At 35.0% G+C, this 26,706-nt stretch overlaps 1 protein-coding gene across 1 annotated transcript; it reads right to left on the bottom strand.

Moving 5' to 3' along the window:
• Positions 1-2,957: 2,957 nt before the first annotated feature.
• LOC128280379 (uncharacterized) lies at positions 2,958-4,115 on the bottom strand. The gene has a single exon (XM_053018526.1). The coding sequence runs from the start codon at positions 3,945-3,947 to the stop codon at positions 3,423-3,425; it is 525 nt and encodes a 174-aa protein (XP_052874486.1). The 5' UTR covers positions 3,948-4,115; the 3' UTR covers positions 2,958-3,422.
• Between the last annotated feature and the right edge of the window lie 22,591 nt (positions 4,116-26,706).

Genomic DNA, 26,706 nt, shown 5'->3' with positions numbered 1-26,706 from the left:
AATCAGATCTTAATTTAGATTACTGTAGCCAAGATATAAATGATTTAGTGACTATTGTTCTAGTGGACAACTTTGCTAAAAACATACATGTAATTAATAAAATCATAATTAATGTTACATATAAGCTTACTATACTCAAAATTAAAGATTCATACACACATGTACATTAAGGATGCAGATTGAAGAGGAGGAGGAAAAATAATAGAAGAGAGATAAAACTTTATTGTAAAGGTGATAAGTGATATGAATTATAAACGGAAGTGATATGAATTATTAATGTAAGTGATATGTTTCAAAGGTAATTGGAAGTAGTAAAATACTTAGGTCTAGTTTAGGAATGTTTTTCAAAAGTGATTTTGGAGAAGTTAAAATTTTTAATTCCTAAAAAAAGTGCTTTTGGACCAATTTTTGACTTAGAGAGAAGCATTTTTTTTCTCTAAAAAAAGTAAATTGTTTAGGGATATTTTTGTCCCAATTACACTTTTGAGAAGCATTCCTAAATTGACCATTAATAAATTGACCATTAATGAATAAGTCCTCATTGTAAATAATGACCGGTATAATTCTATAAAACAATTACAAAGTGTATAGGACAAGAAAATTATTTACAAAGTGAAGGTGAAAGATAATGTCATTTAAGCAATCTATAAAGTTAATGAAAGACTGTTTCATAAGTGGATTATGGGATAAATTAATACGAATTAATTTCGTGAAATTGGATTACCTAGCCGTAAGTGATACATATCTACGAATAGCAAGGGAGTTTGCTATTTATACAAGATTTTGTGGCAACTTGAGTGCCAATTGTGACGCCCGTGCTAAGGACTTTGGAGGAAGAGCAAATTGGTGCATGGAGCACTTCTTGAATCTAGGAGCAGGGGATCCTTCATCCTTGCCTCTATAGTGAGCTTCTATTCTCATAGGCTTCCGTACGTCTAATTAGATTTGAGTCGGTTCTTAGATTTTGTTGGGTCGACGGTGTTAGTCCCTAACAAGTTTATTTTGGGTATACCATATATGAGCGACCAACTTTACCGGTATTCAAAACCTTATTCTCAACGCACAAGCAGCGACTCAGATCATTGGAAATTAATAACAAAGGAGAAAGAAAAAGGGGGCTCACTGGCTTAGTTATTGAGTGAAAAGCTTTGTGGAACTTTGTAGCGTGATTGTGATGGTGGTGAAAATATTAGGGGAACAAACTTTACAATTTTCAAAGGCTGGTGTTGTTGATGGTGGCGGTGCCTGCCATGCTTGCTTAAGGAGCAAAATCTTTTGGTTGGACGATGTATAGCAGCATTCATAATATATTTATGGTGGGGTGCCTTTGTTTTTGGTTAAGATCTTAGCATCTGATGGGTGAATATATATAATCACAGATTTAACTGTGACTGAATTTTAATGGACAGAAATGAAATTACCAAAAGCTAACCTTGTATCTAATCATTGTATAAAAGAACCCCATACCTACCATTGAAAAAAAATTATAAAAAGGACTGATAAGATAAGCACATCTTTGAGCATATCTTGTTGGTTTTCCTTTTTAGGAGATGAGTGTAAGCCTCCCATGAATTGCTATCTAAAAAACTCTTATTCACAAAAATTATATTTTTCCAATTAGGTGTTGGTCCCTTCAATGCCACCCAATGTTGAGGCGACTTTGGTGGCTAGAAAGGAAGATAAACCAGCCTTTATTGTTATTTTTGTTGAAATTGCCCCCCACAATTTTAATTCTCACCATTAAGTTGCACATTGGAAATCATTAGTATCTTTAAGTCAACGAAGGTTGCATTAATCAATTTCCACCGTACAATATTATTCTTAGGGTGATTTTATATGAAATCATGCAACATCAATTTTCAATATGAGAGCCGAGTGGCCAGTGTCATTGCTTGAGGCTTCAAGTTTTTGTTTGGATCTTTGACTTTCGTAGAATTTAAAAGCACCACAGACGATATTATCAATGTGTTCTTACTATTAGGTTAGGTTAGATGATGGGCAATATTTGGAGTGGGCACTTTTATATAAAAGATTCATTTTTCAGATATCAGATTTTCTAATCATCGTAATTTTGGTCTTTTTATTATACTCAAATTTAACATTTATTCTTAATATTTTAGCTTATCACAATTTAGTCCCATATTATTATAATATTATTAATTTGTCCAAATCATTAATCAAAATAGTTATCATTTCGACTAGCTAATAAAATTTTACATATCAAGTTATATCAAATTTTAAAAAATAAAATATAAAGATTAAATTTTATATTTTATTATAGTAGTGAGATCAAATCAAAATACAACTCTACAAAGAAAACTACGGAAAATTAAAAAAGAAAAGGAATAATGAAATGTAAAATGTAGTGATGACAAAACCTTGCTTCACAAATTTCGTACCCATAGGAAATTTTCTTTCAAAAGGTGGATGAATATGGTAGAACAAAACAGTTTGGTAAATATTTGATCCACTTTACCCTGTCTCACCTTTAAATTACTATTTCACCCTTGCATCCTTTTTATATTCTTAGTATATATACTTGTTATACCTAACTACCTTGCAAAGACGATCAATTGCTCAGTTAAAGAGGGCTCGCCTGCATGGGGGATCACCCAAGTGTGCCCATCATGTTGAAGTCCACTGAAGAGCTACTCTCATCACCCTATCGTTGACTCTATCAAGCCACACCCAAATAGAGTACTCCATGACTCTACCATAATAAGCAATGTGTCCGGAGGAGTCCACAACAAGCCCCTTTTCTATATAAATCTCATTATTTCTCCTAAGAAGCCAACACTTTGGACCTATATTGAAGCAAATGTTGGCAGGTCGGACTGAATCAATCCGTTGAATCCAAATTGATTCGGCATGATAAATAATAATAATAATAATAATAATAAAACAGATTGATCTGATAAAAAAATCGATAGTTGAATCAATCAATGCAATATTTTATATTTTTTATAATTTTCATTTAATTATTTCAATTTAACAATTCAACTAATTGAATCAAAAACACATTAATTTCACTACTAATCAGAGTTTTGCAACATTGACCAAAGCTTTGCCCAAATATCACAAGACTTCCTCAAATCTTCAAGGAATGACCTCTAACGGCTCTTCAGGCTTACTTGTAAACCACTCCCAATCTCCTTCGCTAAATCTTGTACCAACAATACTAAATATATATACTAAAAGGGTGAATTGCACCATTGATCACTCAACTATGCACTAGTTTTCATTTCCGTCACGTTGAAAATTCTATCTAATTTTTCCCTCTTCCATAAAAATCTCACAAAAATGCAGCTCCTAGTTGCGATTTACGACTTCTTCTTTCTGTTCCCAAGTTCAATAGTACATGCCACAACGTATTATGACCGAAAACTGATAAAAGGAAAAAGGTTACACGATGATCATCATTACTACTCTAGGAAACCTGTTCTTGTCAAAACTGCATTTCTCACTTTGCTGAGATCTCTGCCTTTAAGTGTCCTTCCCATCCCTTCACAAACCGAGAAAGAGGAAACTCGAGTCCTTGCAAGCTTCCTAGCAAGCCATTCATGTGGAGGGACCATATCTCCATCCTCATACACCATACCATCATCATCACCATCACCTGTATTAACCCATGACTTGTTTCTTGATGGTTCCATGTTTGCATGCTTCCCATATATCTTGGGCCAATCGGGGATGTTCAACGGAGCTGATGATTGCCGAGTCACCTCGGTTTCATGCCTTGCTGCTGATGATGAGTTGCTTCCTCTTCGGATCGTTCTCGATGCGCTTGGAAGCCGCCATGCAGATGAAGAACTCGAGGACGGTTCCCTAGGTTTGCTCGATGTGGAACTTGATGAATCTTCTTTTTCATAAGACCAAACTTCTTCTTCATCAAAATCTCCATCGTTGATTGAATTCCTACTGCAACCACTACCATGCCAATCTGCCATGACTTTGATCTAAGAAAAAAAGAGAATACAAGGAGTACATCTAGTTCATATGCGTTTTGTCATCCCCATATCTACATATATATATAGTGATGACATGAATGCTACCGCATGATGATACTATAAATAAGCTCACCTCCAAATGGATTAATGTGTGAAGGTGGGTTTGTATTTGGCAGTTGGCACCCACAGAAAAGAGGGTAGAGGTAAAGGTAGAAGTAGAGGAGGGGGCATTGAGCAAATCTAGGAAGGAAGCAAGTCTTTTCAGATCACAGCATATTTACCAGCTAATGCTATATAGTAGAAACCTAATCCTGTTATTCAGAGTCGACAGATTTCTTCATATGGGGCTTTATTGCTTTATAGTAGTTTATTATAAGAATTGAGGCTGCATTGATGAGATTTATTTATATAGAGCTAACAACAAGTGTTGTTGGTGTAGTGGTATCGGAGGGCTTTCAAAGGATTAACTTTGGGTAAAAACTAACAGAAAAGATACTTTAATGAAGATTTTTTAAATGAAATTAATTCCTTATTTAATTTTACAAATAGAATTAGAATACTTAAAAATCAAATTAAATGGATGATGCTATGTCATATTATAATATTATAAATCATCACAATTAATAAAATTATTATAATATAAGTGCAACATCTAATTTACTTTAAAAAATACAACATCAATTTTTTACAAGTTTAATATCACATTATAATTACAGCAGACTATAGATTTTTAAAATCAATGATAGGAATGGTGGAATTAGAGGTGAGTGTTTCAATAGATCAAAATTTGTTGAACCTCATTTCTACATGGTGAACTAAGGGTCTTGAGATGCTTTTTGATACATATATATGATCACAAATTTATCTGTGACTGAAATTGTTTCTTTTCTGGTTCATCATTCGCATTATTTGATCAAAACTTGGTAAGTGGGAGCATATTATCCCCCTTCCAAATGTTAGATTATTAAGAGAAAAATTTACCCCAGAACTTTAGATTTAACCCAAAACTACTATACATATTATTACTTGAATGCTATAAGAGAATTGAGTTTTGATGGATAGAAATGAAGAACCAAAGCTAACCTTGTTGATAATTACTGTATAGAATAACCTCGTTGCTACCATTGGAAGAAAAAAAAAAGATAAAAAGGACTGATAAGATAAGCACATCTTTGGGTATATCTTGTTGGTTTTCCTTTTTAGGAGATAAGTGCAAGTCTCCCATGAATATATATCTCAAAATCTTAGTCACCAATTTTATAATTTCCATTTAGGTGTTGGTCCCTTCAATGCCACCCAATGTTAAGGCAACTTTAGTGGCTAGCAAGGGAAGATAAACCAACCTTTTAATTTTTTTTCATTCTTGAAATTGCCCCACGATTTTAATTTTTAATTTTTAATCATTGGTATTTTTAATAAGTTCACAAAATAACATGAGTTGACTCGAACCCTATAGCATTTAAGGTATTTATGTATGAGAATACTACTACTTGGACTATAAATTCTAAGATATGAGTTTGAGTCTAACTATGCATAATATACATGATTTGTTTTCTCAAACACTTGATGAGTTAGTAAACTCGTCGTCTCTTCATACACTAAAAACTCTCGACATCATTGAAAGAAAAACCATCCGAAACCTTCAACTGATTGCATAATCAATTTTGACCTTACAGTATTCTTTCATCTTATCAAATTATTCTTAGGCTGGTTTTATATCATGCAACTTCAATTTGCAATGTGACAACAGATTGGCTAGTGTCATTGCTCGGGCCATCTTTGTTTGGTACAAGGTACAAAGTATAGGAAAGGACTGGTTTTAAAAATATGTGTATTTTATTTAGATAATTAAAATTAATAAAAATAAAAATAAATAAATTTTAACCATCTTTGTTTAGTAAAAGGTATAAATGAAAGGAAAAGACTGATTTTAATGAGATTTTAATGAGATTTTCCAATTATAATCATGTCATGAAATATTTACATAAAATATAATTAGAACAAAAATGATATTTTACATCTTTAAAAATATTGCCTTTGTTTTCTCAACTTTCCCCTCAAAGTGGGTAAATAAAAAAAAATTATATGTTTTCCTTCACAATTGTAGTGGGTTTACATTCTTTCGTCTTGTGGTAGGGAGGCCATCAATAGGTGATACCATTAAGATTAAAGTAGATGGTGTGTTTAAGCAATGATACTAGATTGGGAAGTTCCTTGAGAAAGCACATGGCCCTATAAAACAGTGCGATTTGTTCATGCAAATCGGGTGGGGATTAGTATATCTCATCCTTTACCCAGTTTGAGACTTGCAATGGTTCTCTTTCCTTTGAGTTATGATTACCTCATGAAGAAACTCTGGTAATCTTGATTAACAAACTGCTATACAAAGTTGAGAGAAGCTAAGCTAATATGAAGAAGAAATTCATTTCTGTATTTGATCATAAAACTCTTCTTTGTACATTTAGAACATAGTATTAGAGATAACCGCTCTATAACAAACTTGCTAATAGTCTTGACTAAATACTAACTGCTTGAACAACAACTTTAGCTAGCTAATACTCATATCCTTAACACTCATCCATCTTCTCCACGGGTAAAACCCAAAGAAAATTCTTAAATGGAGTAAATAGTGGCTTAGTTAGAACATTAGCAATCTGATCACAGGCAGGAACCTCACCAACCTTAATGGAGCCATCAGCGACCTTTTCACGAAAAAAAAAACAAATCCAGCTTGACATGTTTAAATTTAGAGTGTAACACAGGATTAGCCGCAACTGCAACCGCACTGGAATTGTCACACCAAATATTAGGAGTATCATTAGTCATAACATGTAGCTCTTTAAGTAACGAGAGCAACCAAGTAACATCACTGGTAGCTGTAGCCAGACTCCTATACTCAGCTTCAGCTGTGGACCGAGAAACCACTTGTTGTTTCTTGAAGCACCATGAGACGGGAGTGTGACCAAAGTAGATATAGTATCCTGAGGTGGATTGCTGATCATCAAAATCCAGCCCCCAGTTGGCATCAGCATACCCAACTAAAGACAACCGTGTAGATGGGCGAACAACAAGTCCAAAATTAAGTGTACCACATAAGTAGCCTAACACCCTCTTTAAAGCAACCATATGAACAGTGGTAAGGTTATGCATGAATTGACAGATCCGGTTTACCGCATAAGCAATGTCGGGCCGAGTAAAAACAATATAATGTAGTGCACCAGCCAGACTCCTATACTCTGTCAGATCTGGCAGACAATCACCATCATCTTTCAACATAGCAGACGAATTGATCATTGGCGTATGGACACTTTTTGCATTAGTCATCGAGCTTTGACTAAGAAGATCTTGTATATACTTTTTCTAACAAAGGTGAAGACACCCGGAGGCAAAACGAGTAACTTCAATGCTAAGGAAATAGTGGAAGTCACCCATACCCTAAAGGGAGAACTCAGCATTCAATTACTGAACAAACCAGTCAACGTATGTAGACAAACTCCCAGTGATGATAATATCATCTATGTACACAAGAACATAGAGCACGACATCAGACCGAATTTGAATAAACAAAAGGGCATCAAACTTCGAACCAACGAAACCAACTGAAACAAGAAACTATTTGAGCTTTTCAAACCAGGCACGAAGAGCTTGACGAAGGCCACATAATGCTTTCTTTAAACGACACACAAGGGGTGTACCATCTGAACCATACTGAACATATCCCGGAAGTTGTTGCATCAATACTTCACTATTAAGGTCCCCATTTAAGAAAGCGTTGTTTACATCGACTTGACGAAGCGGCCAATTTCTGGAGACCGCAATAGACAGAATAACTCGAATAGTGGCAGGTTTTACCACCGGACTGAATGTTTCCTTGAAGTCACACTCAGGGACTTGAGAGCATCATTTGGTGACTAATCGAGCTTACAACGATCAATAGTCCCATCAAGATTTTTCTTAACCTTGAAAAGCCATTTACACTTGATAACCTTGTGCTTCAGAGATAGCCGAACAAGTTCCCAGGTAGAATTGCTAATAAGAGCATCATATTTAGCCTGAGCCACAGCATGCCACTCAAGAGAAGAGAACGCCTCCTCAATTGTAGACAGTTCCACAGCTTCAACAATCATGGTTTTGGGCTTAAAAATGCCAGCCTTCGACCGAGTAACCATGGGATAGGCATTGGTAGTAGCAGAAAAAGGGCTGAGAGGAACAAATTGAGCTCTAATAGTGGGATCTGGGCCTAGAGGAATGGACTAAACTCTAATAGTGGGTGTAGAAGAGAACGAATCAACATCAGCAGTGGTTGGTGGACTAGAAGGAAGAGGTGTCGGTCCACCCATCACCTCAACCAAAGGAGCAAATGTCAAATCCACAGATCGAGAAGTGATCGTCTTAACTAGAGGAACATATGTTGATACAGAAGCATGAAGAAACCGAGAGCCCTGTGTAACAAATGACGGAGAAAGAAAGTGTTGTTCATCAAACTTCACATGAGGATAAATTATAATCTTACCATCGGGTAAGAGACACTGATATCTTTTGTGTTGGGACTATAGCCCAAGAAAGTACAGGGCTATGACTGAAACTCTAACTTATGTCGTTGGAATGGACGCAAGTATGAAAAATAGTAACACCCAAAGACCTGTAGATGATCATATGTGGGATCCTGGCCATAAAGAGTTGTATATGGAGTTCATCTACCCAGAACGAAAGTAGGAAGATGATTAATGTGATTAACCGTACAAAAAAACGCATAAGCCCAAAAGTCCATAAGAAGATCTACTTGTACCAGAAGAGTGATGCCCATATTGACAATGTGCCTATGTTTGCGTTTAGCCACTCCATTTTTTTTAGAGGTATATGGACAAGTCAATCGATGAATTATCCCTTGAGAGGCTAAAACAAAAGTAAATACACGATACTCGCTGCCCCAATAGCTCTGAAATTGTTTGATAGTCTTGCCAAACTGAGTCTGGACTAATTTCTGAAACTGAAGGAAACAGTCCACGGCCTGAGTCTTTTGGCAAATCAGATAAATCTAAGAAAAACGAGTGCACATATCAATAAACGACACATAGTACCAGTTATTAGCACATGCAACTGACGCAGGTCCCTAAAGATCAGAGACAACCAAAGCAAATGGATCAGTATATTCAGTAGTCGAATCAGAAAAGGGCAACTTATGAAATTTCCCTTTTTTACAAGCAGTGCGAACACCATCAAGAATCATTTTATTTACCGTGATATTACACTTATTTAAAATAGATTGAACAACAGACATAGACAGATGACCAAAACGATTGTGCCACAACAAAAAGATACCACTGTCAGCAGGCATATTCTGAGTGTCAACTTAAGCAGAAGAGAAAGCTATTAGACTCTAAACAGATGCTTCCGAGAAGGAAAAATGATACAACCCACACGAATACGGCCTGTTAGCAAGATTTCCCGTGTCACGCTGTCCTTAATAACACAATATATGGAATGAAATTCAAAAAACATACCATTTTTAGTGGCAAACTAAGAGACAGACAACAAATTTTTGCGGATAGCCGGAACACATAAAACATTAGATAACCGAAGCAATTTAGAATGCGTAGGTAAAATATCCTGACCAACGGATGCTATCATAGCGGGCATTCCATCTTCTATTAAAAGAGAAGACGTACATGAATAACGGTTAGAGTCATGTAGAGCCAAAGGATCCTGACAAACATGATTACTCACGCCAGAGTTAAGATAGCATGAGGTGGTGCCAACTGGCATGGGAATATAGGAATCTGTGCTATGACCATTAGAACCACAGTAGGCCATATTAATATGAGATTCGGAAGAGTCAGAATAATCAAACGTGTAAAGATCTCCTATGCAAGGAAGTCCAATACATGGATCAGACCTAAAATAGACACAAGCGTGTGGTTTAGTGCGCCAAGGAACACCACCCAATGAACCAGCATGCAACCCTACACCAAGAGGAGCATCAAGTTGAACATTGTTAACAAAAGACCCAAGACTCATATGTAGGGCATTCAGCCTTGTATGTCCATGGGCAGGCCCAAATACATGCAGAAGCCAAGATGTAGGTACAATCGGTGTATAATTTGCATGTGGCCCATGTGATTGAAAATTTGGCACCCCAGCATTCTGCCGAAATGCATTTGTAGGCGCAAAATTCGGAGGTAAAACTTCTTTTGGAGGAGCCATATAGCTTTGACCAACATCAAACCAATTTTGACCAATTATTGAACCTAGGTCGGCGCGTTTGGTGAGAAAACCACCCTTCTCCCTCAAACACATCATGCGAACTAGGAGAAGACCCAATCACCGAACTTTCTAGATGCGACTTTGGAGTCACCATCGGTAAAGACTCATCACGATAATAACGGTAATAGCACCGTTATGCGACATGGCCAAAGCGTGCACAGATTTGGCACTAAAGACGAGGCCGAAAACTCCTTCCACGACCACAAGATGGCAGACAACCACCACGAGCGGTATTCTCCACTGGCTGCGACGGAGCACTCTCCACTAAGTTGGCCACAAACAGCACCTCCTGTATCGCACGTGCCTGACGAGATTCACACTTGATGAGAGCATCAACTAACCATTGAAATGGTAACGGAGTGGGAGAGAGAGAAGCCGAGGACACAACGGTGTCAAACTCGGATGGTAAGCCCAAAAACATAATCTCTGTTTTCTCGGCCTCTGTGAGAACCAGATGCAACTAGGAGTGCACACAAAGCTTTAATCTTTGCAACATACCCCGTGATGGAAAGATTACCTTTCTTGAGAGAATGTAACTTATGACAGATCCGGGATTGTTTGGCACCTTTGTCGGTCGCAAATAGGCTGTTCACTATCGACCATACATCACAAGCTGTGCACACATCCGTGAAGGAAGACAGAAAAGAGGAACCGGTCGTGGAAAGAAGCCAAGAGGTAAGTAAATGATCTTGCTGAGAGAAGACTGTGGCAGATAGATTCGCAACAAGTTCAGCATCTGGAACAAATCAAGTCAGAGCAGAAACAGAACCATTTAAGAACCTACCAAATTGTATCCAGCAACAATATGCCTGACCTGCTATTGCCACTGAAGAAAGGAGCCCTCGTCGAGCTTAACCACATCATGCCGAGGAAACGACGTAATGACACAATCGCCATTAAAAACGGAACCACTAGGTTCAACAGAGTCGGAGTCAATGGAGTGAGTGTTAGCCATCACCGAGGATCACTTAAGTGACTGATACCATGAAGAAACTTCGGTAATCTTGATTTACAAACTGTTATACAAAGTTGAGAGAAGCTAAACTAATATGAAGAAGAACTTCATTTCTGTATTTGATCATAAAACTCTTCTTTGTACATTTAGAACATAGCATTTGTAGAGAGCATAGAGATAACTGCTCTATAACAAACTTGCTAACAGTCTTGACTAAATACTAATTGCTTGAACAGCAACTTTAGCTAGCTAATACTCATATCTTTAACACCTCATTGACATCCATAATCTTTTACTCGAAGATATTCATTTGATGAATTGGTTAATAAGAAAAATTATGTGTTTCATGTTGCCTCTGAATAATGCAATCGATATTTGTAAAATAAAAATAAAAAAACTTTGAATAGTGCTAAAAAGTAATGCGAACTACTTGTGGAACTATGAAACAACAAAGATGAACATGGAAAAATTGTTTATATAGTTCGGATTCTTTATGTTTATGGAAATTTACTTGGAGAGTTAATTCACCGTATTTCAACCTCATACAGTAAGTGATTTGTGACACCCCTAATGTGACCCTAGTCGGAAAGTGGTTTCGGGACCACAAAACCGAGTCACAAAAATAATTAGATGTTATATTCTGTGCTTATTATATGTGGGATTTGTATGTGTGAATATTTCGTGCCTTGATTTTATCAATTAGGTGCTAATTTATAAGAAAAGACCCATGTGATAGGACTTAAAAATGTGATAGGTGAAATTTAAAGTGGCCAAATAATGCATGAGTTATTGACATGAGGGACTTGCATGTCAAATTAGCCAAAAATCTAAATGGTGGCCGGCCATGCTATGGGGTAAGGCATATTATAGACATATTATGTTAAAATGTGTGGTAAGAATAATAAAAAAAGAAGGGAGTGGGAGGAGAAACCAAAGTTGTCTCCCCTTCCATTCTTTGTGAAGGGAGAAAGAAAGACTTCAACATTATTTTCTATCTTGCTTCCTTGTCTCTTGCAAAGAAAGCTAAAGAGGAGAGGCCGGCTGCATGTAGTGGAAAACCATGAAATTTGTTTGCTTCTAAGTTGAAATTTTCAAGTAAAAGGCTAAAAAGGGGGATTAAGGTATGTTAATGCTCTTTCATTGAAAATCTTTGTATATTTGGAGTGGTCATCAAGTATAGAAGCTAGCTCATGGCAAATGTTTTTGTAAATTTATGAAGATGACATTCGGTCATGGATGTTTGTATTTTTTGATGTTGTTTTGATGCTTTAGTGTATTGAAGGTTGATTATAGATAAGTTGAGCTTGGTAAAAATTGAATAGATGTGGCTTAATTGCTTAATGACAATCGGCTATGTTGAAGTGCTAAATGAGTGCTAAATTGAGCTTAAGATAGTAATTAGAATTTGGGAAATTCATATACTTTTAAGTGGTTATCTAGTATTTTAATTAGCCTATGGATTGAATTTTATACATTGTTGGGATAGCTCATTTGGCCATGGTTGTCTTGGCGTGAGGACTTGGTGGTTGATGAAATCGGAAATTCATTCATGAATTCGGAAATTTTCTTTATAATTATATGAAAATGTGGTTAAGGTGTTAGAAATTAGAGATGATTAGATTGTAATTGCCGATTATAAGTTGATTATAAGGTATTATTTTAGTTCGAAGTGAAAATGTTTTGTAAAGTGGTTATGGACATTCGGTTAAGGGAGAGTATTTGTGTTAGAAATCAAGATTGGATAGTGAGTTAGACATGTGATCTTTGTGTTCGATTATTGAATGGAAAACTAAAGGGATGAGGTTGCATGTTGAGCTTGTATTCGAATAATACAAATGAATTGCTAATGTGAGATGTTATGTGTTAATATGTGAATTAAGTGATAATTGATAATCAACTAAGTAGCTACATGGCATTTAGATATATATTATAGTAGCTGATTTTGGATTTGATTCTTATTGTGAATTAATAGTTGATATGGAGATTAGACCAAATGAAATTTAAAATGTTAAAGAAATTATTTCGGCTAAGTGCTAACCTTGTTTATATTAGCGAATGTGTATATGTATACCATGAAGTGGTTTAGCTTAAAGTAAATCAAGGTTCTTGGAAGGTGATTTGCGGGGATGGTTTAAGAAATGAATCTAATTTTGTTATGTATGTGATGACATTGCGAATGTAAATTGAGTTGTTAAATTGGTTGATTTAGTTCACGAGCTCAAGGAATCAATCTTGTATAGCGGGAAGGCGAATGTAATTGAATAGCCGTTTTGAAATTGTTCAACAGTATCCGAGGTAAGTTCTCAAGTGTTTGAACTTTACTTTAGTATACTTAAAGATCGTATAAACTTAGTAGCGAGAAGGATGAATTTGTATAGTTTAAGTGCGAACTAGTCTTGACAGATTTGAGTTACTGCAGTATTGTAACTTTGAAATTACACCAAAAATTGTAGAAGGCGAGTTCGAAGTTGAATAAAATATGAAAATGAAGCTTATTGAGTCTAGTGTCTTATAAAAGAAACTATGTAAGCAAAGGAATTTCCTATAAAGGTATATTTAAAGTTTTGTGAGACAGTGTCGGATTGACTCGAAATTCCCTGTTTTGTTTTGGAAAATCATTATAATTTGTAAAAAATGGTTGTAGGATAAGATTTATATGCTGAGACTCCTTAATGAGTCTAGTTTCAAATGGAATCAAATAGAATACACTATGAATTCTGTACAATGAAAAATTTAATTCAGAGCGAAGAGTGGTCAGATTAGTCAAACAGTGAAACAGGGAGATTTTAAGAAAAATCTGGTATTGATTGGCCAAACCAAAATTCTGAAAATTTCATGGATGGAAGATATATGAGTCTATATTCTGAGAAAATTAACGACAAGTGATTTGGAGTCTTGTAGCTCGGTATAAATAATTTAGTGACCGTTGCTCAGGAAAACAGCTCAGAGCGAATATGTGATTTTGTTGTAAACATGGATAAAAACTTGTTTTAGTTGCTCATAAGCTATTGATTGATCCCATACTTGAATTCTAAATTGTGATATTGTAAAATGATACATGAGTGTTAGATGGATCTCTGATATCAAAATTTGTGAAATTGTAAGTTTATGAGTATTCGAATATGAAATGATAGTATGGCGTGAAATTGAATTATTCGTTGGAAAATGATTGATGAAGATTCGGCCAAGACCAAGTCTGTACATAATAATATATGTGATAAGGCCTAATGGCCGATGTGATGAATGTGAAAATGTATACATATGTGATGAGGCCTAATGGCCGATGTGATGAATGTGAAAATGTATATATATGTGATAAGGCCTAATGGCCGATGTGATGAATGTGAAAGTGTATATATATATGTGGTAAAGCCGAATGGCTAATGTGAATGTTGTAACATGTGATTAAGTGTACATGAAACTTGGAAATATGTTCCGGGTGAGACCCGATGACTACGTGTGGAGATTATGTCCGGGTACGACCCGATGACTACGTGTGGAGATTATGTCCGGGTAAGACTTCGTATTAAGAATTGCTTATAAATATACGCAATGCGAAAGGTTAAACAGGTATGTGCTCCAAGTTTACATGTGAGCTTGATTTAAACTAAACCATAAGGTAGTTATGTGATGTATACGAGAGCAATCTATGAGACTATTCCCATGATTATGATGAGATGTGCATATTCGGATAAAGGGGTGGTATGCCCGAAGGAAGAGTGAAATAAAAATACGAACAACTATGTTATAAATTGATTGTTATCTGTTGACACTGCTTGAAACTTACTAAGCATTGTAATGCTTACTCCGTACTTTGTTTCCTCTGTTTTATAGATCTCATTTGGAAGCTACAGTGCTCGGGGATCGTCAAGAAACTAGTCACACTATCACTATCCACTGTTTGGTACTGCTATGTTTTAGAACATCTTATGGCATGTATAGAATAGACTAGTAGTGAGAGGATATCATGGTTAATGTATAGGCTATTATGTTTTGTTTGAACTTGGTATGTAAAATTTTGAATAGCCATGCGAAAATGGCTTATAAATGTTTTGAGCATAATGTTATAATCATTCGGTATGTATATGCTCATTAAGAGGAATGGAAACATTTGGCAATGATCAGCCATTAGAATGGTTCATCATGATTATATTTTGGACTATATATGCAAAAGGGTTAGTTGAATCATAGAAACTATGTGTTAGAGAAAGTCTACCCTAGAAATAGATGCTGGCAGCAGCAGTGATGTGGATGTGAAAAATCACTAAAAATAGTAGGAATGGAATTAAATAGTGAATAAATTATTTAAATGAACCTTGATGAATCTATTTTCATATGGAAGAAACGAAACGGTCATATGAGTGGTATGTTAAGAGATATTTGGGTTTTCGTGAAACAGGGCCAGAACGGTTTCTGGATTCCCTATTCCGACTTTGGAAATTCATTGTAAATTAACCAGAGGTAATTAGGAGTCATGCCATATATGTATAGATTCCTCTTTGAGTCTAGTTTCTATAGAAACAAACGGCATCAGTATTGAAGCCCTGTACAGGGAGATATCCAGGTCGTAATGCATGAAAGTCAGGGTAGTCGCACCCTGTAACAGGGGAGACTTTAACTAATAAACTGTACTAATTGGCCTGACCAATAATTCTAGAAAAAAATTTGTAGATACACATATGAGTCTAGTTTTAGGGAAAAATTACGAAACTGGTTTTCGAGTTTTGGAACTCAATATATGATTTTTAAAGCGACAGTGACGCAGTTAGCCAACTGCCTGAAAAAAAAATTTTAAATTGGACTGTGAAAGTGAATGGTTTAAGCCGTTAACCCCTCGTGTCCGACTCCGGCAGCGGACTCGAGTACGGGGTGTTACAATTTTATTGGTATCAGAGCTATGGTTTAGTCGATTCTAGGACTAACATAGCACGCGTGGGTCTATTTATACATGCCATAAAGTGATAAAATGATAGTGTGATGATTTTTGACTATTAAAAGGTGGTTGCTGTATTGTAATGAATCTTGATCCCGATCGAGCTGTAGCAAGCTTCTGACTATGAGAATTTGCGATATAACTTCACTTAGATATGCCTAAATTATTGAGTTGATCAGTGCGTATCATGTACTCGTATTTGAATTTCGATTTGGATTGAATTAAGGGTATGAGTGATGCAATTTTGAAAGAGTGTTATGACTATAAATGTGATTCTTTGTATGTGGCTATGGGCTGGAAGTTGAATGGTCGATAAGCATGTTGTGTTTGTATTCAAGTAATGTAAATGATATACTAATGTGTATTGCTATATGTGTATATGACCATGAGAATTGAGAGTGATATATCCGGACTAAGTTCAAGAGCATTCGTGCTAGTGACGATCCGGACTAAGTTCAAGAGCATTCGTGCTAGTGATGTATCCGGACTAAGTTCAAGAGCATTCGTGCTAGTGACGATCCGGACTAAGTTCAAGAGCATTCGTGCTAGTGATGTATCCGGACTAAGTTCCGAAGAGCATTCGTGCTAGTGATGTATCCGGACTAAGTTCCGAAGAGCATTCGTGCTAGTGATGTATCCGGGCTAGGTCCCGAAGAGCAATCATGCTGGTGACGTGTATTCGGGCCTTCGTGCCTTGTAGGCTTCATGCCGGTAATTTGAGCAAAGTTTAAGTGTTCATTACTATACGAATTCAAATTTAAATGAGATGATATGTTTAAAAGTGTACATACATGATGTTTGTCAACTTGGTTAAGTCATTTCAATGTGTAATAACGAATGAATAAGAGCACTATGTGCGTGAATGATTGGAGGCACTGTGTGTGTGTAAATCCCTTTAACCGAGCACTATGAGTGCGAGATCGGTCAGTGGGCACTAAGTGTGTGAAATGGAATTCAAGTAAGACCATGTCTGGGACATGGCATCGGCTCGATATGTGAGAATATGTAAGACCATATCTAGGATATGGCATTGTAAGAGCTATATGTGCTTGAATTAGTTGAGCCCTTACAAGTAAGTATTCGCCAGTTGATAAACGAGCTACCGCCTTTAGCTAAGTTGATCTTTGTGTATGAACATAAGGGTTGGTAATGTGAAGTAAGTTCTTGAGTAAATAGAGCTTAAATTATGATTTGATTAGATCATGTCTTAAGCAAATCGAAATCATGCTCTTGGTGTGTGGCTATTGAGCCGAAATTGTAAATATGATAAGTGTCTTGTGTTTGAGCTTTGGTAATGAGAATGTAATAAGAATGTGTATTGATTTGTTGATTTATGTACTTGGTTATTCGAATGGTATCCGGGCTAAGTCCCGAAGGCTTTTGTGCTAAGTGACTAAGTCCGGGCTAATTCCCGAAGGCAATTGTGCGAATCACTATAACCGGACTATGTCCCGAAGACAATCGAGCGAGTCGCTATATCCGGTTAAATCCCGAAGGTACGTGATTCGGAGATGAGCAATCTTGCTGTAAAAATTTCAGTTAATACGCTTGCAAAAATTCCAGCAATGAGGTATGTTCGTGTGTGCTGAATGAATTAAATGTTCAGGTGTGTGGAAGTTGAATATTGAGATACGATGGAGTTATAAAGGATATTTACTGGGATGTTTGAGTATATGTGTATTTTCGGCCAGGTTACAGCTTATACATGGATGAAAATGTGGGTTACAAATATGTGGGTTGATGATGTGAATTATACATGTTAGTATGTGCTTGATATGTGTTTGAAATGTAATTATGAATTAAATTAAGTGATTATTGCTTATGAAATCAAGGAAATGAGATATATGTGCATACTTGTAGAAATGTTATGTATTTGTTTTGAGATAAGAAAATGATTTTATAGATCGATGTGAAATCAATAATGAATTACAATTGCTATCGATGAGCCAATGTTTATATGAATATAATTCAATAAGAGGACGCTATTCTAAACTATGCATCGGTAGAAATTTTCGGGGACGAAAATTTCTTAAGTGGGGGAGAGTTGTGACACCCCTAATGTGACCCTAGTCGGAAAGTGGTTTCGGGACCACAAAACCGAGTCACAAAAATAATTAGATGTTATATTCTGTGCTTATTATATGTGGGATTTGTATGTGTGAATATTTCGTGCCTTGATTTTATCAATTAGGTGCTAATTTATAAGAAAGGACCCATGTGATAGGACTTAAAAATGTGATAGGTGAAATTTAAAGTGGCCAAATAATGCATGAGTCATTGACATGAGGGACTTGCATGTCAAATTAGCCAAAAATCTAAATGGTGGCCGCCATGCTATGGGGTAAGGCATATTATAGACATATTATGTTAAAATGTGTGGGAAGAATAATAAAAAAAGAAGGGAGTGGGAGGAGAAACCAAAGTTGTCTCCCCCCCCCCTCCATTACCGTGAAGGGAAGAAAGAAAGACTTCAACATTATTTTCTATCTTGCTTCCTTGTCTCTTGCAAAGGAAGCTAGAGAGGAGAGGCCAGCTGCATGTAGTGGAAAACCATGAAATTTGTTTGCTTCTAAGTTGAAATTTTCAAGTAAAAGGCTAAAAAGGGGGATTAAGGTATGTTAATGCTCTTTCATTGAAAATCTTTGTATATTTGGAGTGGTCATCAAGTATAGAAGCTAGCTCATGGCAAATGTTTTTGTAAATTTATGAAGATGACATTCGGTCATGGATGTTTGTATTTTTTTTGATGTTGTTTTTGATGCTTTAGTGTATTGCAGGCTGATTATAGATAAGTTGAGCTTGGTAAAAAATTGAATAGATGTGGCTTAATTGCTTAATGACAATCGGCTATGTTGAAGTGCTAAATGAGTGCTAAATTGAGCTTAAGATAGTAATTAGAATTTGGGAAATTCATATACTTTTAAGTGGTTATCTAGTATTTTAATTAGCCTATGGATTGAATTTTATACATTGTTGGGATAGCTCATTTGGCCATGGTTGTCTTGGCGTGAGGACTTGGTGGTTGATGAAATCGGAAATTCATTCATGAATTCGGAAATTTTCTTTATAATTATATGAAAATGTGGTTAAGGTGTTAGAAATTAGAGATGATTAGATTGTAATTGCCGATTATAAGTTGATTATAAGGTATTATTTTAGTTCGAAGTGAAAATGTTTTGTAAAGTGGTTATGGACATTCGGTTAAGGGAGAGTATTTGTGTTAGAAATCAAGATTGGATAGTGAGTTAGACATGTGATCTTTGTGTTCGATTATTGAATGGAAAACTAAAGGGATGAGGTTGCATGTTGAGCTTGTATTCGAATAATACAAATGAATTGCTAATGTGAGATGTTATGTGTTAATATGTGAATTAAGTGATAATTGATAATCAACTAAGTAGCTACATGGCATTTAGATATATATTATAGTAGCTGATTTTGGATTTGATTCTTATTGTGAATTAATAGTTGATATGGAGATTAGACCGAATGAAATTTAAAATGTTAAAGAAATTATTTCGGCTAAGTGCTAACCTTGTTTATATTAGCGAATGTGTATATGTATACCATGAAGTGGTTTAGCTTAAAGTAAATCAAGGTTCTTGGAAGGTGATTTGCGGGGATGGTTTAAGAAATGAATCTAATTTTGTTATGTATGTGATGACATTGCGAATGTAAATTGAGTTGTTAAATTGGTTGATTTAGTTCACGAGCTCAAGGAATCAATCTTGTATAGCGGGAAGGCGAATGTAATTGAATAGCCGTTTTGAAATTGTTCAACAGTATCCGAGGTAAGTTCTCAAGTGTTTGAACTTTACTTTAGTATACTTAAAGATCGTATAAACTTAGTAGCGAGAAGGATGAATTTATATAGTTTAAGTGCCGAACTAGTCTTGACAGATTTGAGTTACTGCAGTATTGTAACTTTGAAATTACACCAAAAATTGTAGAAGGCGAGTTCGAAGTTGAATAAAATATGAAAATGAAGCTTATTGAGTCTAGTGTCTTATAAAAGAAACTATGTAAGCAAAGGAATTTCCTATAAAGGTATATTTAAAGTTTTGTGAGACAGTGTCGGATTGACTCTGAAATTCCCTGTTTTGTTTTTGGAAAATCATTATAATTTGTACAAAAATGGTTGTAGGATAATATTTATATGCTGAGACTCCTTAATGAGTCTAGTTTCAAATGGAATCAAATAGAATACACTATGAATTCTGTACAATGAAAAATTTAATTCGTAGCGAAGAGTGGTCAGATTAGTGAAACAGTGAAACAGGGGAAACTTTAAGAAAAATCTGGTATTGATTGGCCAAACCAAAAATTCTGAAAATTTCATGGATGGAAGATATATGAGTCTATATTCTGAGAAAATTAACGGCAAGTGATTTGGAGTCTTGTAGCTCCGGATATAAATAATTTAGTGACCATTGCTCAGGAAAACAGCTCGTAGCGAATATGTGATTTTGTTGTAAACATGGTTAAAAACTTGTTTTAGTTGCTCATAAGCTATTGATTGATCCCATACTTGAATTCTAAATTGTGATATTGTAAAATGATACATGAGTGTTAGATGGATCTCTGATATCAAAATTTGTGAAATTGTAAGTTTATGAGTATTCGAATATGAAATGATAGTATGGCGTGAAATTGAATTATTCGTTGGAAAATGATTGATGAAGATTCGGCCAAGACCAAGTCTGTACATAATAATATATGTGATAAGGCCTAATGGCCGATGTGATGAATGTGAAAATGTATACATATGTGATGAGGCCTAATGGCCGATGTGATGAATGTGAAAATGTATATATATGTGATGAGGCCTAATGGCCGATGTGATGAATGTGAAAATGTATATATATGTATATATATATGTGGTAAAGCCGAATGGCTAATGTGAATGTTGTAACATGTGATTAAGTGTACATGAAACTTGGAAATATGTTCCGGGTGAGACCCGATGACTACGTGTAGAGATTATGTCCGGGTACGACCCGATGACTACGTGTGGAGATTATGTCCGGGTAAGACTTCGTATTAAGAATTGCTTATAAATATATGCAATGCGAAAGGTTAAACAGGTATGTGCTCCAAGTTTACATGTGAGCTTGATTTAAACTAAACCATAAGGTAGTTATGTGATGTATACGAGAGCAATCTATGAGACTATTCCCATGATTATGATGAGATGTGCATATTCGGATAAAGGGGTGGTATGCCCGAAGGAAGAGTGAAATAAAAATACGAACAACTATGTTATAAATTGATTGTTATCTGTTGACACTGCTTGAAACTTACTAAGCATTGTAATGCTTACTCCGTGTACTTTGTTTCCTCTGTTTTATAGATCTCATTTGGAAGCTACAGGCTCGGGGATCGTCAGCAACTAGTCACACTATCACTATCCACTGTTTGGTACTGCTATGTTTTGGAACATCTTATGGCATGTATAGAATAGACTAGTAGTGAGAGGATATCATGGTTAATGTATAGGCTATTATGTTTTGTTTGAACTTGGTATGTAAAATTTTGAATAGCCATGCGAAAATGGCTTATAAATGTTTTGAGCATAATGTTATAATCATTCGGTATGTATATGCTCATTAAGAGGAATGGAAATGTTTGGCAATGATCAGCCATTAGAATGGTTCATCATGATTATATTTTGGACTATATATGCAAAAGGGTTAGTTGAATCATAGAAACTATGTGTTAGAGAAAGTCTACCCTAGAAATAGATGCTGGCAGCAGCAGTGATGTGGATGTGAAAAATCACTAAAAATAGTAGGAATGGAATTAAATAGTGAATAAATTATTTAAATTAACCTTGATGAATCTATTTTCATACAGAAGAAACGAAACGGTCATATGAGTGGTATGTTAAGAGATATTTGGGTTTTCGTGAAACAGGGCCAGAACGGTTTCTGGATTCCCTGTTCCAACTTTGGAAATTCATTGTAAATTAACCAGAGGTAATTATTAGTCATGCCATATATGTATAGATTCCTCTTTGAGTCTATTTTCTATTGAAACAAACAGCATTAGTATTGAAGCCCTGTACAGGGAGATATCCAGGTCGTAATGCATGAAAGTCAAGGTAGTCGCACCCTGTAACAGGGGAGACTTTAACTAATAAACTGTACTAATTGGCCGACCAATAATTCTAGAAAAAAATTTGTAGATACACATATGAGTCTAGTTTTAGGAAAAAATTACGAAACTGGTTTTCGAGTTTTGGAACTCAAGATATGATTTTTAAAGCGACAGTGACGCAGTTAGCCAACTGCCTGGAAAAAAAAAATTTAAAATGGACTGTGAAAGTGAATGGTTTAAGCCGTTAACCCCTCGTGTCCAACTCCGGCAGCGGACTCGGGTACGGGGTGTTATATGATTTAAGTTCTAAAGTACTTTCATGTTTACATCTAAAGATTTAGATTACTCACCTCTAAGTTTTTCACCTTGAAAACTTTGTTTGTAAATCAAGTGGACACACTTAGAGTTGACAAAATAGACCTGAGTGCGAAAGTCCACCCCTGCTGATTTGAGCTCGTAATGATCCAAGTTCAAAAAAGCCCAATCTTGTAACAGTTCCAAGCTCGAAAATACCTGAGCCCAAGAAAATTTGAGCCCAAGAAAGTCCAAGCCAGAAATCGATCTAGCCTGAGCTCAAGATAAATTCGATCCAAAGCCTGAAAAAGCTTAACTTTATAACTAACAACCATAATAGACATTAATAATTAATATAATTTTATGATATTACCAAAATAAAAATAAAATATAAATAACCGAAAATTCTTCATTTTTGAAAATGTATTCATAAGCCTTGTATATTTATATTAAAATTTTATTAATGAAAAATAATTAATAATATTTTTATGTTAAATTATAAAGTGAAATAAATTTTAAAAACAGTAATTTATTTTAATATTATATTTCTATATGAATAATAAGTATATAAAATTAATAATTATTAAAATCTATAAAATTAAATTTTAATGATAATATAATAGTATATTATATAACTATTACCAAACTGATTACCTAACCTAATTTTAAATCGATATACTAAATTAGTATATCACTAATATATATATAAAATAATATAATATAATAATAACTATTATTAATACATAATATAATAATTTATTATAATGTATTAGTATTACTAATACATAAAATAATATTATAATATATAACTATGACTAAAAATATAAATATATATATAATTATTATTATTATTATATAGATTAGAATAAAAGATAGAATATTACATGATATAAGAATATTTAATCATTGATGCATATATATAAACTATTAATATATTATATGATATGATATAGTATTATATAATATAGTAGGAGGTCTAACTTTCAAATGTATGACAAGTATAAGAACTTAGAACATGTAACGCCCCAAAATTTGTTAATTTCAGCTTTTGTAAATTGGACATAAATATCTATCTACTTAGTGGTTATGTGTTTTGGATATGTGTGGGAGGTCCCAAGTTCAAGCCATGAGTTTGGCTAAATTTTGGTATTTTTCTGAATCAAGCCTTATCTCTGGTCTAAAGGCTTTTTATTAATTGTTTGTAAGTATATAACAGAATAGGCCTGTTGGTCTAGTGGTTAGGTTGACTGTTGGGATGTTGGAGGACTTGTGTTTGAATCCCTGCATGAGTAAGGGGGTTGATTTTTGCTCGGTGGACTGTAAGAGTTTCAATTTAGCCGAAATACTAAGGTGGTTGTGAGTAGTGGGGATTGTGGGAGTGAAAGTAGGAGAGAATTTAAGGATTTGTGATCAGAATGTTAGTTTCCTAAGAGTCTTTCTTTCTTTTTCAAAATTTTGGGTGACTCTTGGGGAAAGTCCTGACGTTTTCTTCCTTTCCTCCCTTCTCCCATATTCAGCTTTTGCTCTTCTTTCTTCCATCTTCTCTTTAATTTTGTTTCTTTTTTTTGACTTTCACTGTCACCTTTGCTAGTTGGATTTTCGTCACACATTTCGCAGCATACTGCGAGGATCAAGGTTCTCCTCGTGCTGTTTTGTGATCGACTAATTCGAGGTGGTTGGGTGCTTTATTGGTCGATTATAGGTTCTAGAGAGCTCGAAAGTGGTTCTACATTGAAATTGTACCAGGTGTATACCTGGAAACACAGAAAATGAAGTTTCAGCGAAAGCCAAAAACCTCACTGTCGACGCCACACGGGCGTGTGGTCGCTCGTGTGGTAGGCTGTGTGATATAACACGGGCGTGTGATTAAAGAGGCCAGGTCGTGCGCACAAGACACGATCGTGTGATGGCCAGGAAAGTCGTATGCGATACACGGGCTAGATTGAATTAGGTCGTGTGGGCCATACGAGCGTATGGGAATTTGGGTCGGGCCTTGTGATCCACACGGGCCAATGCCAATCTGGACGTGTGGGCCACATGGGTGTGTGAGCCCATTTTTACTAAAATTTCTAAGGTTGCACAAGTCAACCAAGTCGACTGTGAACCTACTGTAGGGTCGGTAAGCACTACTTAGACCTCTAAGAGTGTGATATTGATTGTATGATATTTGTACTGAGCATGTTAATAATTTGCTTGTAAACTGAATTGAGTGTATGTACTGATAATCACCTAATAGCATGCCATCTATTGTATGTTGCATTGCATTGGGTTGGGATGATATTATTTAGAGAAAGTGTACTGAAAGGCTCTTAAGCCTAATATACTGGCAACTCAGCTACAAACTACTGTTTGTGTCGCATTTAGTACTACCTGGAGTATAGGGATGGGTGGGCTGATTTAATCCCCACATAGAGTGTAGGGTTGGACAGAGATGGTGTGTAGAGGCTGGTTGGGTAGGACTTTGTTACTAAATACTGTATATCTATTACTGATACTGTGATGGGCTAAGACCCTTGTGCATACTGATGCTGATACTGAAAGGGGCTTAGGCCCAAGACTGTTTTTGACTGTGCACTGTGTTTACTGTTGTTCATTTTCTGTGGGATTATACACTGAGTTTACGTAAACTCACCCCTCTCTATTTAATGTGCACAGGTAATCCCCAAACTTGACAGATCAGTGCAGTGGAGAACTCGACGATAGCCACACGTATTTTATACTATTTTAAATTTCAGTTTTGGTAATTATTTTTTAATTATTTTTTGGGTTATTTTTATGTGAATTGGATTTTTTTTTGGATTAGTTGCTTTTATTTCGGATTTTAGACTGTTTTCGTGGATTTAATTACTACACAAACTTAATGAACAAACGGTTTTCTCTAAAACAAAGGGGTTTTTTGAAGATGGATGAATTTACCTAATTAACTCGGTTTTTCATAAAATAAATGATTTCTAAAGCTTCCACAGCGAATTGTGTTTTAAAACAGTCGATTATAAGTAAGCGATTATGGAATCAACAAGAGTAAATAAATGAAAACAATTTTATCGTAACAACTTAGTTTCAACACGCTATCATATGACATCACCAGATTCGGCCATAACGTCTAGACCAGGTTTGGTGTGTTACAAAATATATTTCAAAGTATAATAATAAACAACAATATACAATAATAAGTAATATATAATGTATAACTATTATATATATACTATTAATATATTATATACTATATGATATAATATAACATTATATAATATAATAGGAGGGGTAGCTTTCAAATATACGAAAAGTATAGGGACTTAGAGCATATTTCAACCAAGATAATAATAAATAATAATATATGATAATAATTAACATATAATGTACTAATATTATATTATAGAATATAGTAAAATATATAGTATTGCTTGATATTATAATGTTTAATCATTGATGCATATATATAAACTATTAATATATTATATACTATAGGATATGAAAAGCAATATATAATATAGTAGGAGGATTAGCTTTCAAATGTAAGAAAAGTTTAAGGGCTTAGAGGCTATTTCAACCAAGATAATAATAAATAATGATATATGATAGCAATTAATATATTATATACTATTATAGTATGTGATATAATATTTGTTAAATTTGAGAAATAATCTTTCGAAACTCTGTTTATTTGTTTCAATCAAACATTGATTAGTTTAGATTATTTTATTATTATTTGACCTATGAATTTAGCCTATAAATAGACTCTTTTACAACATTAGAAAAGACACCCATTAGATATTAGAACTCATAACACATTTAGAGAATTTTGCTTTTACGTTTAGAGGGTTCTTTGTTTTTGGGTTTTCGGGGTTTAGTCTTTGTCTCCATCTTTTGTACTCTTCGTTCTTTTGCTATTATAGTAAAATTATCTTTGCCCGTGTTTTTTTATCCTCTTTGGAGGGGTTTTTCCACTTTAAATTTGTGTGTTCAATTTCTCAATTTATTCCACTTTTTTTTTACTTGTTGCTTAATTAGGTCGATCCTAACAAGTGACATCAGAGCTAGTTCAATTTTCATAAATCAGATCATTCAGAGATGGCAACAATAAGGTTTGAAATTGAGAAGTTCGATGGTGAGACAAATTTCAATCTGTGGCCAAGTTCGAATGATGGCAATTCTTGTTCAATCCAGTTTGAAAAAGGTTGTTACTGGAAAAAAGCCTAAGAATCTAAATAAAACAT

The sequence above is a fragment of the Gossypium arboreum genome, chromosome 9 (genome assembly GCF_025698485.1).
Source record: "Gossypium arboreum isolate Shixiya-1 chromosome 9, ASM2569848v2, whole genome shotgun sequence".
Classification (NCBI taxonomy): Eukaryota; Viridiplantae; Streptophyta; class Magnoliopsida; order Malvales; family Malvaceae; genus Gossypium; species Gossypium arboreum.
The sequence above is the reverse complement of the archived record's forward strand: the minus strand, read 5'-3'. Positions and strand labels throughout refer to the sequence as shown.